Raw genomic sequence first — 15,239 nt, 5'->3', positions numbered from 1 at the left:
CCAAACGATAGCAAGACACTCTTGCTCTGTAATGGTGTAGTTCCGCTCAGCTGGAGAAAGTGTTCGGCTGGCATATGCTATGACTTGCTCTTTAGAGGCTGCATTACGTTGCAGAAGTACTGCGCCAATACCTTGTGCGCTTGCGTCAGTATGGAGTATGGTGGGGGCTCGATTATCGAAGTGGCGAAGCACTGGTCCGGAAGTAAGATGTTGCTTAAGAGCTTGAAAAGCCAACTCGCAATCGCTAGTTCATGTGAAAGAGGCACCGGTAACCAGTAGCTTGTGTAGAGGAGCTGCTATTGCAGCGAAGTTGCATATAAATCGACGAAAATATGACGCCAAGCCGAGGAAACTGCGTAAATCTTTCTGTTACTGGGGGCGAGGAAACTGAAGAACAGCACTAATCTTTCTGGGGTCTGGCTGGATGCCATCTTTTGAGACGACGTGGCCCAATACTTTTATGCTCTTGCTTGGAAATATGCATTTTTTTTGTATTGATCTGGAGACCAGCATTTGCAAGGCACTTGAGAACTTCGTCTAATCGATGAAGATGTTGGCTGAAGTCAGACGAAAAGATGACAATATCGTCCAGATAACAAAGGCAGGTCTTCCATTTTAGACCACGAAGTACGTTGTCTATCATGCGCTCAAATGTGGCAGCAGCGTTACAAAGGCCAAAAGGCATCACGTTAAATTCATAAAGTCCGTCTGGTGTGGCGAATGCGGTCTTTTCTTTGTCAGTCTCGTTCATCGGAATTTGCCAATATCCTGATCGAAGATCAATGCTGGAGAAATACTCCGCCCCTTGTAGTGTGTCCAAAGCATCGTCAATTCGAAGTATTGGATATACGTCCTTGCATGTGATCTTATCGAGCGCTCGATAATCGACGCAAAAGCGAACGGAGCCATCTTTTTTCTTTACCAGAACCACGGGAGAAGCACATGGGCTAGATGGAGGTCGTACTATCTTCCGCGCAAGCATGTCAGCAACCTGTTGTTCAATTATCTTGCGTTCGGACGGCGATACACGATAGGGGTGTCGTCGTATTATAGCGGAACCATCTGTTTCGATGCGGCGTGTAGCCGCAGAAGTTTGGCTCAACACAGGGGAACAGCTATCGAAACAGGCTTTATGCTTTGCCATGACCACCAGTAAGGCTTCGGTCTGCGCAGCTGTTAGGTCCGAACCAAGAATGGCTGGAGGAGGGAAAGAAGAATTCAAACCTGAGGTTGGTGCAGGCGATGAGGAAGGGCAAAGCGTGACTATAGAGATAGGTTGAGTGTCGGCGAGGGTTGCCACAGTCACCCTTTTGGGCAGCGTCACTGGATCTGGGGTCGTGTTGCAAGCAGGCAGAAGGGCGCGGCCACATGAAAACCAGACGAGACAGGTGGCAATGAGAATTCCGCGAGAAGTACAGTGGGAAGAAGGGGCAACTAGCGCGTCTTTGTTGGCGATCTGACTGGATGTTACGGCTACAACGTCTTCGTGACCAGGACGCAGGACGTAGTCTGCAGCGATGGCCACGTTCACGCATGAAAGTGAAGAGTCTGTAACAGGTGCAAGCGCTGTATCCGTGATATGGACAACTTCCTCTTCACATGAAATGACGGCTGAAGCAGAGTGTAGAAAGTCCCAACCCAGTATAAGTTCATGGATACATGTTGGAAGGACGAGAAAGTCAATATGATGGCGTATGCCGTCGATGAGAACACAAGCAGTACACTGTCCATCGGGGTGAATGAATGCGTCATTAGCACCACGCCAAATAGGTCCAAGATAAGGCGTTTTGACTTTCCGGAGCCAGAAACACAGATCACTATGAAGAACAGAAACGGCGGCACCGGTATCGATGAGAGCTGACGCGGGAACACCTTCGACAGTTACAGAAAGCATGTTAGCCGGGCGAACAGGAGGAATTTTCGAAGACCGATAAGAAGCAGTTTCTCCTCCAAAAACTGCAACAGTTAGTTTTCCGAGTGCTGGTCGACGAGATGGGAAGTGGGGCGAAGCGGTGATGTAGAGCGCCGGTAAGGCGATGGAGAACGATGTCTGGCCGAACGGGAACTATGAGGCAGATTGGGAGCAGCTGGAGGAGAACGGTGTTGAGGGAACGAGTACGATGCGGGATAGTAGGCGTCTGATCGGCGAGTGCGGTCTCTCTCGTGCTCTGCATAGCCTAGTCTTTCATCCTGCTGGCGACGGCGGCAGAAGCGAGATATATGTGCGCGTATACCACAGTAAAAACAAACAGGACGAGGTGGACGCCACTGAGGGTAGGATGGCGCAGCAAGTGCTCTGGTTCCCATCGAAGCCAAATGGTCATAGATGACGTCAGTAGGCACGGAAGTGACGGTATAGGGGTGGGTAGTGAAGCAGCATCCGCGTAGGTAGGTGTGGGGCGCGCTACCGGAGCAAGATGCGTCGTAGGTGTAGTCATTGCTGTCAACTCTAGCTTTACGACCTCGCGCAAGTCGAAGGTGGGGGTTGGGGCGCAGGCAGCAGGTGGGCGCCTTAGGTATTGTAGTTGAAGCTCTTCGCGGATGATGGTGCGGATAAGAGCACGTAGATCTGGAGAATGGGGAACCTGAGGATCGCTGCTGTCATGTGCAAGACGAATAGACTGCAGCTCGTCTAGGCGTTGACACGTGGAAGTGATGTCTTGGACAGAAGCCGGATTTTGCACGATTAAGGCGTTGAACGCGACATACCCAATGCCTTTTAAGATGTGGCGAACGCTTTCGGCTTCCGTCATGCTAGGATTCGCACGGCGGCACAGAGCCAAGACATCCTCTATGTATGAGGTGTAAGACTCTTGTGGAAGTTGGAGGTGCATTCCCAGCTTCTGTTTGGCAACTTGTGCACGGCCAGACGAGGAAGTGAAGATTTGCCACAGCTTGGACGTAAACGCGGACCAATCCGTGATGTCGGATTCGTGATTGAAATACCACGTCTTGGCAACACCGGTCAAGTAGAATGCGACGTGCCTCAGTCTCTGGGTGTCGTTCCACTTGTTGCAAGAACTCACGCGGTCGTAGTGGTCGATCCAATCGTCGACGTCATCACCGCGGAGTCCCGCAAAGACAGGGGGATCGCGCTGAGGGCTCGTCACGGTCCAAGAGGGCGCCGCAGGTGGGGTCGTCTGTGTAGCAGAGTTAGAGGCGCCGGAAGGGCCGGGGTTGGAAGTGTCCATTGTTGTAGGGGTAGCTGGGTGCAGGCGGCGACTGGAACGAAGCTCCAGGGAGGACGGGAACGCGAGAGGACGTCGGGGTCTTGACGTACCTCCACCACTTCATAATACCGAGACCGATGAAGCTGTCCAGCGCTGTTTATTCCAAGAAAGGCAACGCCCCAGCTCATGCGCGAAGAAGTCGAAGAAGAGGGAAGATGATGATGGCTATGTACAAATGAAAACGACGAAGTATGTTAATAGCACTTACAATACCTACAATATAGTTTTTCAGACTGCAAGGAGAAAATAACTCCTTCTCAGGTGTGCTCAGCATAGCATATGTTGTTATAGGCAAAAGAATGGCTGCGAAATTTGATGGAATAATATTACTAGTCAAAATCAAAGGCTAAAGGAGAAAAAAATTATGTATAACATTGCTATATTTTACATAATAATGGAACTCTAAAGAATAATATTACCTTGAGGAGACACGTTTGTCTTGCAGTCATACCTAGCTATGAGGGGAGAGAAGAATAATTAGAGCTGTGCTAGTAATGTATCCTTTTACAATACCGCAATAGAAGAGGCCTGGTTAGCGAGAAAAATGCATTAACCAAAGACAGATGGCGCTTTGAAGTTCTCGCACCTATAGTCGCTCAATGACTCTACTCGCACCAACTATAGGTAATTATTGCTTGCTATTAATAAGGATGAACATTGCGGTATATTCTAAAGGAGCATAGACTGAACTTAGCTAATCTGAAGAAGTTTTACCAAGCCACGGTGGCCAAAACAGGAGAATAGTTTGATGTTATGAAATTTGTGACATTGTATTGCTGTTCCAGTACTGGAGTGTTGCCATGAAATTCAAAAAAATTTAACATTCACCTTCATTTCCTCTTCCGCCAATCAACATGTTACTGTGAAATTTTGGAAAATAGTGTTTTCAAAGATTTCTTCTTAAACTGATTGAGTGCTTTTAGTGTCCCTTTAATGATCATACCTTTAATCTGTAGATCACGTGACAGAGAGAGACAATGGGACGGTGTTCCAGCACCAGAGCTCAATCTCAGCTGATGTTTTCTTTTTATTTCTTCGATCCCCAGCACCAGCTAAGCTCTTGTGTGGCTCGTGGACTCGCCTGACCTCGTCTTCTTTTCTAGTGCGATCGTGCCAATGTCGTTGGCACTACATAGCTTCCCCGCGAGAGAGCTACATGGCCTACGAACGATATCAGCTGCTCCATGAAACTCGGCGAACTGAAGTAGTGTGAGCACCAACTGGAAAGGAGATGTCTGGGGCTGAATTGAGGGATGCGACTGTGGGAGTTGCCTCGCAGTGGGCTGGCTTCAGCAGGTCTAGTACGATGATGTCAGTTTTGCCATAAATGTCCGTGATGTATGTGGGCTCACATCTCTCCAGTATGGGAAAGGGACCGAAGTAGTATGGGTGGAGAGCAGGCCAAATGGGTTCCTTAGCACACGAAGACATGAGTTGCATTGGCAAGGTCAGTTGACATATAAGGTGTGCGTGGTGGAACTAGATGCATCAGACAGGGTTTTAGATCCCAGAAGAGGTGGCAAAGAAGGTGCACATATTCGTGACTAGACAGAGCAGCTGAATGTGGTTGTGGTGAGAAGAAGTCATTGGGCAGATGGAGCGAAGCACCGTAGATGAGCTCCTTGCTCAGAGCACTCGATGTCCGACTTCAAAGCACACCGGTTACCCCGAAGAACCAGTGGTAGGCGCTGAACCCATGATGGCTTGCCATGAGCAATCTGTGCTGACTGGAGCTGTCTATGAAAGCGTTCCACAAGGCCATTGGTTTGGGGATGGTAGGAGGCCATGCGCAGACCATTCATACCAAGCAAAAGTAGGAGCTCTTGAAAGTGAGCCGACTCAAGTTGCTGTCCTCTGTCAGTAACAATTTTGGTAGGGCATCTGAAGCAGGCAACCCATGTTGTGACAAAAGCTGCCACGACCGTTGCAAGCTGTTATAAAGTGGCGTTGCTTCTGAACAACGGGTAAACTTGTCAATAGAGGTGAGCAGGTAGTGACATCCCTGGACACGGTGGTAGTGGTGTAACAGTGCCAATGTGAACAACATCAAAACGATGAGCAGGTTGAAGAAAGTGGCTTGCTGGGGTGACAGGATCCCAGTGAACTTTTCCACGTTAACAGGGTGCACGTGCACGAACCCAGTCGCGTACATCGGCGTTCATCCGGGGACATACATAGCACAATGAGATGAGATGTTGTGTGGCATGAACTCCGGGGTTAGCAAGCTGGTGCAGTGTGTTGAAAAGCTGCTTGCGTAACATGCTGGGGACGAATGGTCTCGGTGTGCCTGTAGAAGTGCCCCAGACGAGTGTGACACCATCAAGCAGGATATTTCCCAACTGCAGTGCTGTTTTGGGTTAGTGCAGTTGAAGGAGCTCAAGATCATTAACTTGGTGCGTGGCGAGTGTCTGCACGTTGAGTGATGCAGGATGTACAGGTGGTGTCATGGCGTTCACACAGCTCAAGGTGTCAATAGGTACATTCTGATTGCCACTGACGTGTCATGTCGGTGGAGAATTTCGATATAAACAAACGATGGTAGATTTCTGAAGGAGTAGGTGTCGACAACTCTCTGCTAAGCACATACGTCAAGGGCTTGTGTTCCGTGAACATGGTGAAGGGTCAGCCCTCGAAGATGTGGCGAAAGTGAAGGATGGCGAGGTAAATTCCAAGCAACTTTCGACCAAAAGTGCCATAGTGAGCCTTGGTTGGAGCAAGTTTCATGGAGAAAAGGGCTAGGGGTTGCTGTGAATTACTGATGAGCTGCTGGAGAACCGCTCCCACGGCTGTGCTGGACACTTCAGTCAGGAGGGTCAGTGATGCTGTGGAATTAGGATGTGCAAGAAGTGCGATTTATGCCAGTGCGCCCTTGATCTTGATGAAGACGTCTTCAGCGATGGCATTCCAATGCAGCAAGGATTTCTTGTTCTTGTTGGTAAGGAGGCGGTGCCGAGGTGCTACTACGGCAGCACAGTTACTGATAAATCAGCAGTAAAAGTTAACCATGCCAAGGAACTGTCGCAGCTTCTTGATCATTGTGGGCTTGGGGAAGCTCTCCACTACTTCGATTTTTGATGAAAGTGAGGGAACGCGGCTGGCATTGAGATGATGTCCCAGAAACTTCAAGTTATCAACACCAAACTTGCTTTTTAAGATGTTGATGGTGATGCCGTGTTAAGGTAGTAATTGGAGCAAAAGTCGCAGATGTTGTAAATGCTCTTCGATGGATTTGCTCGCTACCAACAAGTCGTCAACGTAGGCAAAGACGAAGGGTAGGCCATGTATTACCGTGTCAATGAAACATTGGAATGTCTGGGCGGCGTTCCTGAGACCAAATGACATTCGCAGAAACTCTGAGTCCAAATGACGTTGTAAGGGCCATCTTAAGTATGTCTTACTCAGCCACAGGAATTTGGTGGTAGGCACAGACAAGGTCAATCTTCTAAGAGGTGTTGGTACCGTGCAGAGCGATGGTGAAATCTTGTATGTTGGACAAAGGATGCCAATCTGGAATAGTCTTAGTATTGAGACATCTGTAATCTCCACATGGCCTCCAGTCGCCCAATTTCTTAGGCACTGTATGGAGTGGAGCTGCCCAGTTACTGCCGAACAGCCAAATAATGCCTAATTGCAACATGTGCTCAAACTTTGCACATGCAACTTTACCTTGTCTGGAGCAAGTCAGATGTGGCAGGAAGAATGTAGGAGGTCCAGAGGTGAACATGTGATTTTGTACGTTGTGGGAGACAAATTTTTTTCACTTGGCCGGCGCAGTGGTTTTGGGAAATTCTTATAACAAAGCTGCGAAGGGTCCATTGGAAACCGCAGCGTCCAGGAGACGTTGTCGTTCGACATCTATAATGAGGCAGTGCCTCCTCTAACTAGGTGCATGCGACGTGAGCCAAAAACCACCTGTCCGTCCCTTTCCCTTTTACACCTGTCCACTTAGTATGGCTGCTGTAGGTGCCTCGCTGTGGGTGCTTGCTACACACCAGAGGCTGTGCCACGTCACACACCGCCAGTAAAACTTGAGCAGACGACATCCGCCTGTTGTGATCTATGCGTAAGCACACAAAATTCATGCTATTTTCTCATTCACTCAGCTTACAACAGTACGTATTGCTCAGTAATGCGTCATTGCAGCATGTCCGAATGCTCATCTAATCCGAGAATAACAGACCCAGGCTTGTCTTTCCAGAAGATACCTTCTGACATCAGTTTGCATGACAAGTGGCTAAGACAGTTTGGCTTTGGGCACCTCCAAAGAGATAGGAAGCAACATTGCAGGCATCTAGTTAGAGGAGGCACTGAATGAGGCCATGGTCGGTGAGGAAATAGGCACCGATAATGGCAGAACTGATATCGGCAACCATAACAACCATCAGAACGGTCTTCGCAGGTCAAGGTTAAGTGTGAGCGAGCGCTGTCGAAATACCGGAATTCGAGTTCTATTCATGGCTTGCAAGTACAGAATGGGAGCAGCTGTCTGATTCGCGTGTGTAGCAGGTAGAATGTTCACCTGTGCACCTGTGTCGATCAGGAAGCGTTGACTAGTGACCTTATCGATGACGTAGAACAGGCGACATGGGGTGGGGCCGTGACTGCTCGTCACCGTTTGTGGTCGAATGGCCGATTTCCCAAACAAGTGCAAGGAAGAAGGCAGCGATGTGCTTGCGCGTCAAAACAGCGGTGATACTAGCAGATGGCTGGCTGATCTGCTGCACTGTAGCTGGCATTCACTGGATGGACCGCATTGACGAAATGGAGATCGGCAATGATGACGGGAACGAGGAGAAACGTACCTACGAGTGGTCGCAGCTAGGAGCTCGTCCAGTCTATTGTACAGCTCAGTGACAGAAAGTGTTGTCGCTACTGTCTCTGGCCGATTTGGAGGTGAAGAACACTCAGTGTGCGACGCTGGCACCAGCATCCCAGATGCAACCAGCAGAAGTGGATTGGCAACTTCCATCACCTTCAGAAGAATTTCAGTTTGGCCTAGTTTTTACTGCATATCATATTGACTGCAAATAAAGACGGGGACAGCGAAAGAGAACACAAAAACGACACGGGCAGTGCAGTGTAGTTTTTGTGTTCTCTTCCACTGTCCCCGTCATTATTTGCGGTCACTATGATATCCATCACCTTATCGGCCAATGCAGAGAGATCCTAGGTTGAAGCAGTGGACGGCACCATCTGGACTTTGTTGGGCAAGCGCTGAAGAAATAGCTCATGTATGAGGGCGTTGTCCATGGTGGATGTGCGTGGGTTGCGAAGATTAAGCATTCAGCGCAGTAACTGGCTTGGGCATTGATTGCCCAGCTGTTTGAATGAGAGTAGCTGTTGTATTCACGGGCATTTCGGCATAGCTGTACGATCCAGTATAGCGGCCTTGATTGCATCGTAAGGTGATGCTGAGAGGTTGGGTTTGGACGAAAGGAGAAGGTCAGCAATTTCATCAGTGATGGCCGCTGGAAGAACGTTGAACACAAGGAGGCACTGGCGGGTCTGTGACGTTATTCGCGAGAATTTGGAACAGCCAGGCTCTCCTTGAATGAACCACGTCGTAGCGTTCCACTCTCAACGTTGTGGGGATGTGCGACCGTCGCGCCTCCCCTGATATCTTGTTTTCCCGCATAGCCCCGTCTCCGTGCGGCGTCGCCGCGTGGGCCGCAGCGGTCGGAGTGGTACAAGCGCGGTGCGAGAGATGGCGCGAGCGTCGCGCCGCTGCGTGGTTACTTGGGTGCGGGAAAGACAAGGCGCTCTCTCTTTGGCGGTGGTACGGCAAGCAGCTCGGACGTGCCGCGCGTGCGCCAGTCCATGCTTCAGACAAGGCGTGGGCTCTTTCCCGGCGGGTCGGGGGACAGTGCGGACGTCCGCGCGGGCGCCGACCATGCTTCTGCGAGACTGCCTCGCGTGGCCGCCTTCGAACGTGCCACCATTCGCGTGACCATACACGCGAATGACCCGGCGTTGGGATCCAGCGTGGGGCGAACATATTCGCTCGCCATCCGGTCGCTCGGTGAGTCGGACTTCTAGATTTGTCGCGCGCCCATCGGCATGTCTTGGGGATAGCAACTCGGCTAGCAGGCATTGATCTATGAAAGGTGCAATAAATGCCCTTGTGATTGTTTGCACTACTGTGTTGTCGTTCCTTTGTCCCAAGAGTATGGAGGAGAACCTCATATCTCCCACAACGTTCTGGCAGGTGAATGACATTTGAGACAACCACAGCGGTTCAAGTGGCTTCCGGGGTATTCGGGGCTTGCTAACGTTCGTGGCGGTGTTCAATGTTTCATTTCCTTTTGGTGCGGCGCGCTATTATGAGGCAGAAGTTGCGCTTTGATCCAGACGTCCATGGTCACCAATTGCAGAGCACATGAGAGAGAGAGACGAGACATTGTTCCAGCATTGGAGCTCAATCTCAACTGATGTTTCTATATTTTTTCGGTCCCCAGTGCCAGCCAAGCTGCCACTCCGCTCGTGGCCTTGCCTGACCTCGTCTTCTTTCCCAGGGTGATCGCGCCGATGTCATTGGTGCTACAAATCTTGGGACTTCATTTCACCTTAGCTACTATTTAGCTTATAGTAGTTTAACCGCCAAAATCTGAGGCATACAGCTGTGTATATCTGTCAGCCTATTCATATTCTTTGTGGGCATAATGAAATGTTCAAGATATCTGATCCAATAACTAGTAAAGCAGGTCGATCTAATCTAAAATTTTTACATTAGCAAAGAACCGATATTAGTGCTTCTAAAGTTCAGATAAATCACATAGTGGCTTTCAGATATTCTGCGTTTCCTGAACCTATGTGTTTCATAGCTCTGATTTGTAGTAAAATATGCACCAGCAGATTTGTATGAATTGGTTCTCCATATCAATGTTGTTTTTTACTTTTATTTCCTCTAGACAAACAAGCATTTTCATCAAACATCCCTGCTCATAAAGGCGTTTCACTACAAATTTCGGTTGGAACTTGAGCTCAATGAGTGAGTATTATTCACACATTGTGACACATGTATGTGCACATAGCTGCATCTTTTTTTAGGAGACAGTGAAGCACTAGTTTTCTTGAACTGAATGAAGCTTGTCCATGAGAAGAAGTCTAGACGTACAGTAAATTGTTTTTCTTGTGTAGTGTCTGTGTTTGCCAACTCGGCCCAAAAGTTGTCCAAAGCATAGGTTTCCTATGTTAACATGCAACTGCCTGCAATATGTTGAAAATTTGAAAATGCTTTTAATTGTTTTCTGACACTAAATACATTATTGACAAGTAATGAGAAACTGTCAGTTTTATAATTGTGTAATGCACTCATCTGCAGTTTCTGAAGAAATAGGAAAAACTTTCAGGTAGGGTGTAACATTAACTGCCTTCAGAATGAACTTACCGGCAGCACGCCTGTGCTTAACAGGCTCATAGATGTATTAACGAACCTGTCCAATAGCTCTCATTGTTGCTGTATATAAATGTACTGAATTAACACAGCAAGCTGGGTGAGTTGGTGACTGAACATGTTCCTAGGGATGGGCAGCACAACTCGGACGAAGGACAAAAGGAAGTGCACCCGTATCGTGTGTACTGACTTTTGTCCGGGTTGCGCTGCCCACCCCTGGAACATGTATAAATGTACTACAATTTATATGACTCTTGGTTGCGTTAAGTTTACACAAAGGCCAGAACTAAACGAAGTGCACTTTGTTGCATGCGCATGCCTGCTACCTCATTCAGGAAGTGGACAGAAGAGCTTGCTGGTCTTTTTGTGAATGTATCATGTACAAAAATTCTGGCAGAAACTATTTCAGGATGACTGTCAACACTAATACAATTAGCATTGAAACAATGTAGGGATACACCATACCATTAGGGTCCTTCGTTATCTGCTTTTATATTTTTTTAAGTTCAGGGGCTAAACATCAGGTGTTGTATTTATGACAAAAGTCAGGGAAAAGCCTGTTTATTTTTTGTCTGGCAGGCAAACTGGGGAGGAATCATGGGTTTTGTTGTCTGGCAGCCCGAAGTTAGAGATTTTTTGGGTAACTTTAACAAACAATTAAAAGAAGCAATGGTCTCCTTTTGAACACATAGTACATTCTATTTAAAGAAGCGACATCACTCACACAAACATGTAATTTGAAAGAGAGCTGGCTGCAAATCATGTGACGAACTCGTCTCTACAAGTCCTTGTTGTTGGGCATTATTAATACGTTCAAAACAAACCACGTACAATAACAAAAATAATAAATAGAGGTGGTGCTGGCGATCAATTCTTTATTTTCTTATCTACACTTTTAACAAAGGAAAAAAGTACAAATAGTGGTGCACATGGGCACAATTTGCAAGTGGTGCACTCTTTTCCTTATCTTGCACGGGTGCCCTTGTGGGCGTACATTGTCACATACATTGCGAGCATTTCAGCGTCCATCCCAGACCTGTCAAGCCTTTCATCTTTGTCTGTAGTCGGCCTGTTTTTACTGGCTCCCAGCACACACTCTAGCTACAAAATTAATGGAATACCAACTAGACGGATCAGCTATCCTTCTTTAAACATAACTTAGTTGGGTAAACATCCTCCAAATGTCGAAGCTACCATTCTCAATACAGAGCAACATCAGCTCTGTTTGAATTCGCTTCCTAATGCATTACCGCTGTTTACATGCATACGACGTGTGGGAAGTGCCAGGCACTGTCCCATTATCATATTCAAATAAACATGGCTACTAAAAGAACAACAAGCTTTGGCTAGCTCAATGCTGGCAGCTGCTGAATATATTATATTTTTACATATGAGCTGGTTGTTTGAGCGTTAAGCGAGAACGAGACATATATCATATTCAAATAATATTACTATTGTTATTATGATATGTCTTGACTACCTTCTCTCAAAAAGTGGACAGCATACTTTAGCTTTGTGTACATCTGCATTTGTTATCCTTTACGAACTGGCAAACTTTGGGGAGAAATGGAGTTTAACTCAATTTTCATAAATTTTGTTCGGGATGCGAAAATATAAAGATTGGCAAGTTTTACCCGTGAACGAAGGACCCTGTGTATCATCGTATCATGCACCATGTATGAGGAGGCCTGTACTGCAGCCAGGCTTCCCTGTGGACATGCCATGCCATCTAGCAGGGCCACTACGATGTTCATGTGTGACACGTAACGCATCTGAATATATGGCAGCGGTTTGATTCTGCCCAGCAGTGGAGTCGCTTTATAAGATTTTTTTGTGTCATTGAAGAGCTAAAATTAAATTAAATTACGGGATTTTACGTGCCAAAACCACTTTCTGATTATGAGGCACGCCATAGCGAAGGACTTGGGAAATTTCGACCACCTGGGGTTCTTTAACGTGCACCTAAATCTAGGGGTGTTTTTGCCCCCATTGAAATGCAGCAGCCGTGGTGATTGAAGAGGTGCATGTACCTAGGGACCTAAATTTGCATCAAAGAAGTTTGTCGAAGAGCGGTGGTGCATACCCATGCCGGCTTTAAGGAGGGTCACTGAAGAGTGTTCAGTGTCACATGCCTAGTGACTCAAGTTGGGTCCAACAGCTGCTCTCAAACGCGGTTCCCTCGGCGCAGCACAGCCCGATGCTCTACCCATTAAACCACGGACTACCAGTGACCCAAGTTGACGTGAAAGAGGTTAGACGCAGACAGACAGCCAGGCAGACATGCTGCAAACCAGATGAAGTTCGCAAAGAATGCTAATCGCATTAATAAATAAGAATGGGCGAGTCAGTATGGTTCCCTGCTTCACATATTAATAGTGAAGAGCACCCTTGCTAGAATTGTGCTTCTGTCACAATGTTAGCTCTTTAATGACAGCAACGAGGGAACACCTGAGCAAGCTCCCTCTTTACAGCTACCTGCTTGCCCCCAAGATGCTCCAGAAGCACCTCCATCCTGATGGCATCTGGCAGCTGTCCAGTCAGGTATGCGCACGGTCCGTGTATTGTGCTAGCCCTGTTGCCAGAGAATTTGAGTGCTGGGTGCCTTCTATGCCCTACATGATGGAACACCCTTCATGCATGAATGAAAGCACTGACTAGCATGTTGACTAGCATGTTTTTCACTGGCTGCAGAACTGCACATGGTTCATGGCTTTGTGGTATGACGCAGGGGCTGATTCCTCACATATGACTTGTCGGTAACTGTGTGCAATAAGTCCATAACTAAAGACTTCGATTTCTTTTTTTCCTGCCTGAGCTATTGCTGCTGCTTACAGTTATATGAAAACAACACTGAACAGGAGGTCTTGTAGCAGTTTGCATACATCATACACTCACATGTCTTAGTTTCAGGCACATGTCCACCTTTCTTTTGGTAATAAGCATAATTCAAGCATTGCTACTTCAGGATTCTCTGATGCTATGAACACTCGCTATTGAGACTGATGTCAAAATTTCTTCAGGTCAGTGTCTGCGATCTGTTTATTTTGAGCATTTCACATTAATGTACTTATCATGGATTGCTGGGTGAAATATCTGCCAAAATGTCAAAGGTGTTTACATAATAGGCATTTCCTTCAACATTCAACAACAAATGTAGTTCTCATATCATCATGACAGCAAATCACTCCCGACTCTACACCTACTGTATCTGGGAATAGGTTCCTCCCTTAGACGTGCTTGTTCTTCCTATCTTCCCGGCAGTGTGCATAGGGATGAGCCAAGCTCACTTGCGAAACCCTTTGCCGCAAACTCCCATACTTGGTGCCCCTTCCCAAACACCTAAGCCTGTCGCACCAGAGCTACAGCACATAAGGAACAGTACACTTCAAACAATGGAAACTTGCTGATTAACTGTGTAATGTAATGTACTCCTGTCAATGCAGAAAATAAATAAGAGACAACAAACGGGCAAGGAATCTTAGGTTTTGCTTGGTAGATTGAATATCCAGAAAATGTTGCTGAAAATCCAGAACAGAAGCTGCACCTAGCATCCACTCCTGGCATTGAGAGAACATGCATGAAGTCAGGTGCTTTTCGTCTGCTAATACAGGAGATGACATGCGGTCTGCTCTGATTGGCTACAATCCAGTCATTAAAGTGCAGCGCAAAACATCATAGCCTCTGCACTGCACTACACTTGTCTCCACGAGCCAGCATGAAGTGTAGGTTAAAAAAGTCGACCTAGTACTGTAGGAGCAGAAGCTTGATGTGGGCGAGTTGGTTGAGCATACTTGATGAAAAAAAGCGCTACGAAGACGAGGACGAAAAAACTACATGTACAACAGACAAGCGCCTTGTCTGTCGTACATGTAGTTCTTTCGTCCTCGTCTTCGTAGCGCTTTTTTTCATCAAGTAGTACTGTAGGAGATGAAGGCATGCGTGCACATACCAGAGAAGTTGTTCTTGAGCAGATGGTTATGCTCGCTGTTGAGAGCCTGCCGTTGTCACAGTAAAATTAGTTCGGAGTGGAGCAATTGATGGCGATGTTTTTGTTCAGGAAGTGGAGCACTGCTACTACCATGGCACCATCAAAGACTACCCCGGCGCTGTGGCTGCTTTTCGTACCTGTAGTGGAATCAGGTATGCTAAGTGACTCAAAAGCAGCAGATCTGCTGAACATCCATTATTTAAATAAAAGCATTGTTGTCAGGGTTGGGCAAAGCTGCTTCAATATTGTATCATGACACAGATACAAGATACTAAGGAATAAGTATTTGAAACACAGGTACAACATATGCACTAATGGAATAATTGTATATTGAATACAATGTTCATCATATAAATCTCAAGGTACTTCTATACATGTGTTAATTTCTCATTATAGCTCCACTGTATAGGGCCGCTGCAAGCTTACCATAGGCGGACATGGTGTCTACCAACCGGGAAAACCGGGAATTTTCAGGGACTTTGAATAGTCTGGATATAATCAGAGAATCTGTGCTCCTATTAGGGAAAATGAACAGTAATTTTGTTGAAAGGGAACGGAACTCGCGGTAATGCTGGCTCGAGTAACAGAGAGGAATCGTAACGAATCCTCTTTGATGCCATGTCGTCCG

General features: G+C 47.1%; 1 protein-coding gene across 5 annotated transcripts in view; it reads left to right on the top strand.

Moving 5' to 3' along the window:
• mmd (disintegrin and metalloproteinase domain-containing protein mind-meld) overlaps positions 1-15,239 on the top strand; it is a 206,371-nt gene that overhangs the window by 11,926 nt on the left and 179,206 nt on the right. For all 5 annotated transcript variants that reach the window (XM_055077571.2, XM_072286332.1, XM_072286331.1 and 2 more), the window contains 3 exons: positions 10,139-10,218; positions 13,095-13,164; positions 14,681-14,763. In XM_055077571.2, coding sequence (XP_054933546.1) covers positions 10,139-10,218; positions 13,095-13,164; positions 14,681-14,763 — 233 coding nt within the window. The remainder of the gene's footprint in view (positions 1-10,138; positions 10,219-13,094; positions 13,165-14,680; positions 14,764-15,239) is intronic.

This window comes from Dermacentor andersoni, chromosome 2, assembly GCF_023375885.2.
Source record: "Dermacentor andersoni chromosome 2, qqDerAnde1_hic_scaffold, whole genome shotgun sequence".
NCBI classification, from domain to species: Eukaryota; Metazoa; Arthropoda; class Arachnida; order Ixodida; family Ixodidae; genus Dermacentor; species Dermacentor andersoni.
This window is presented reverse-complemented; position numbering and strand designations above follow the sequence as displayed.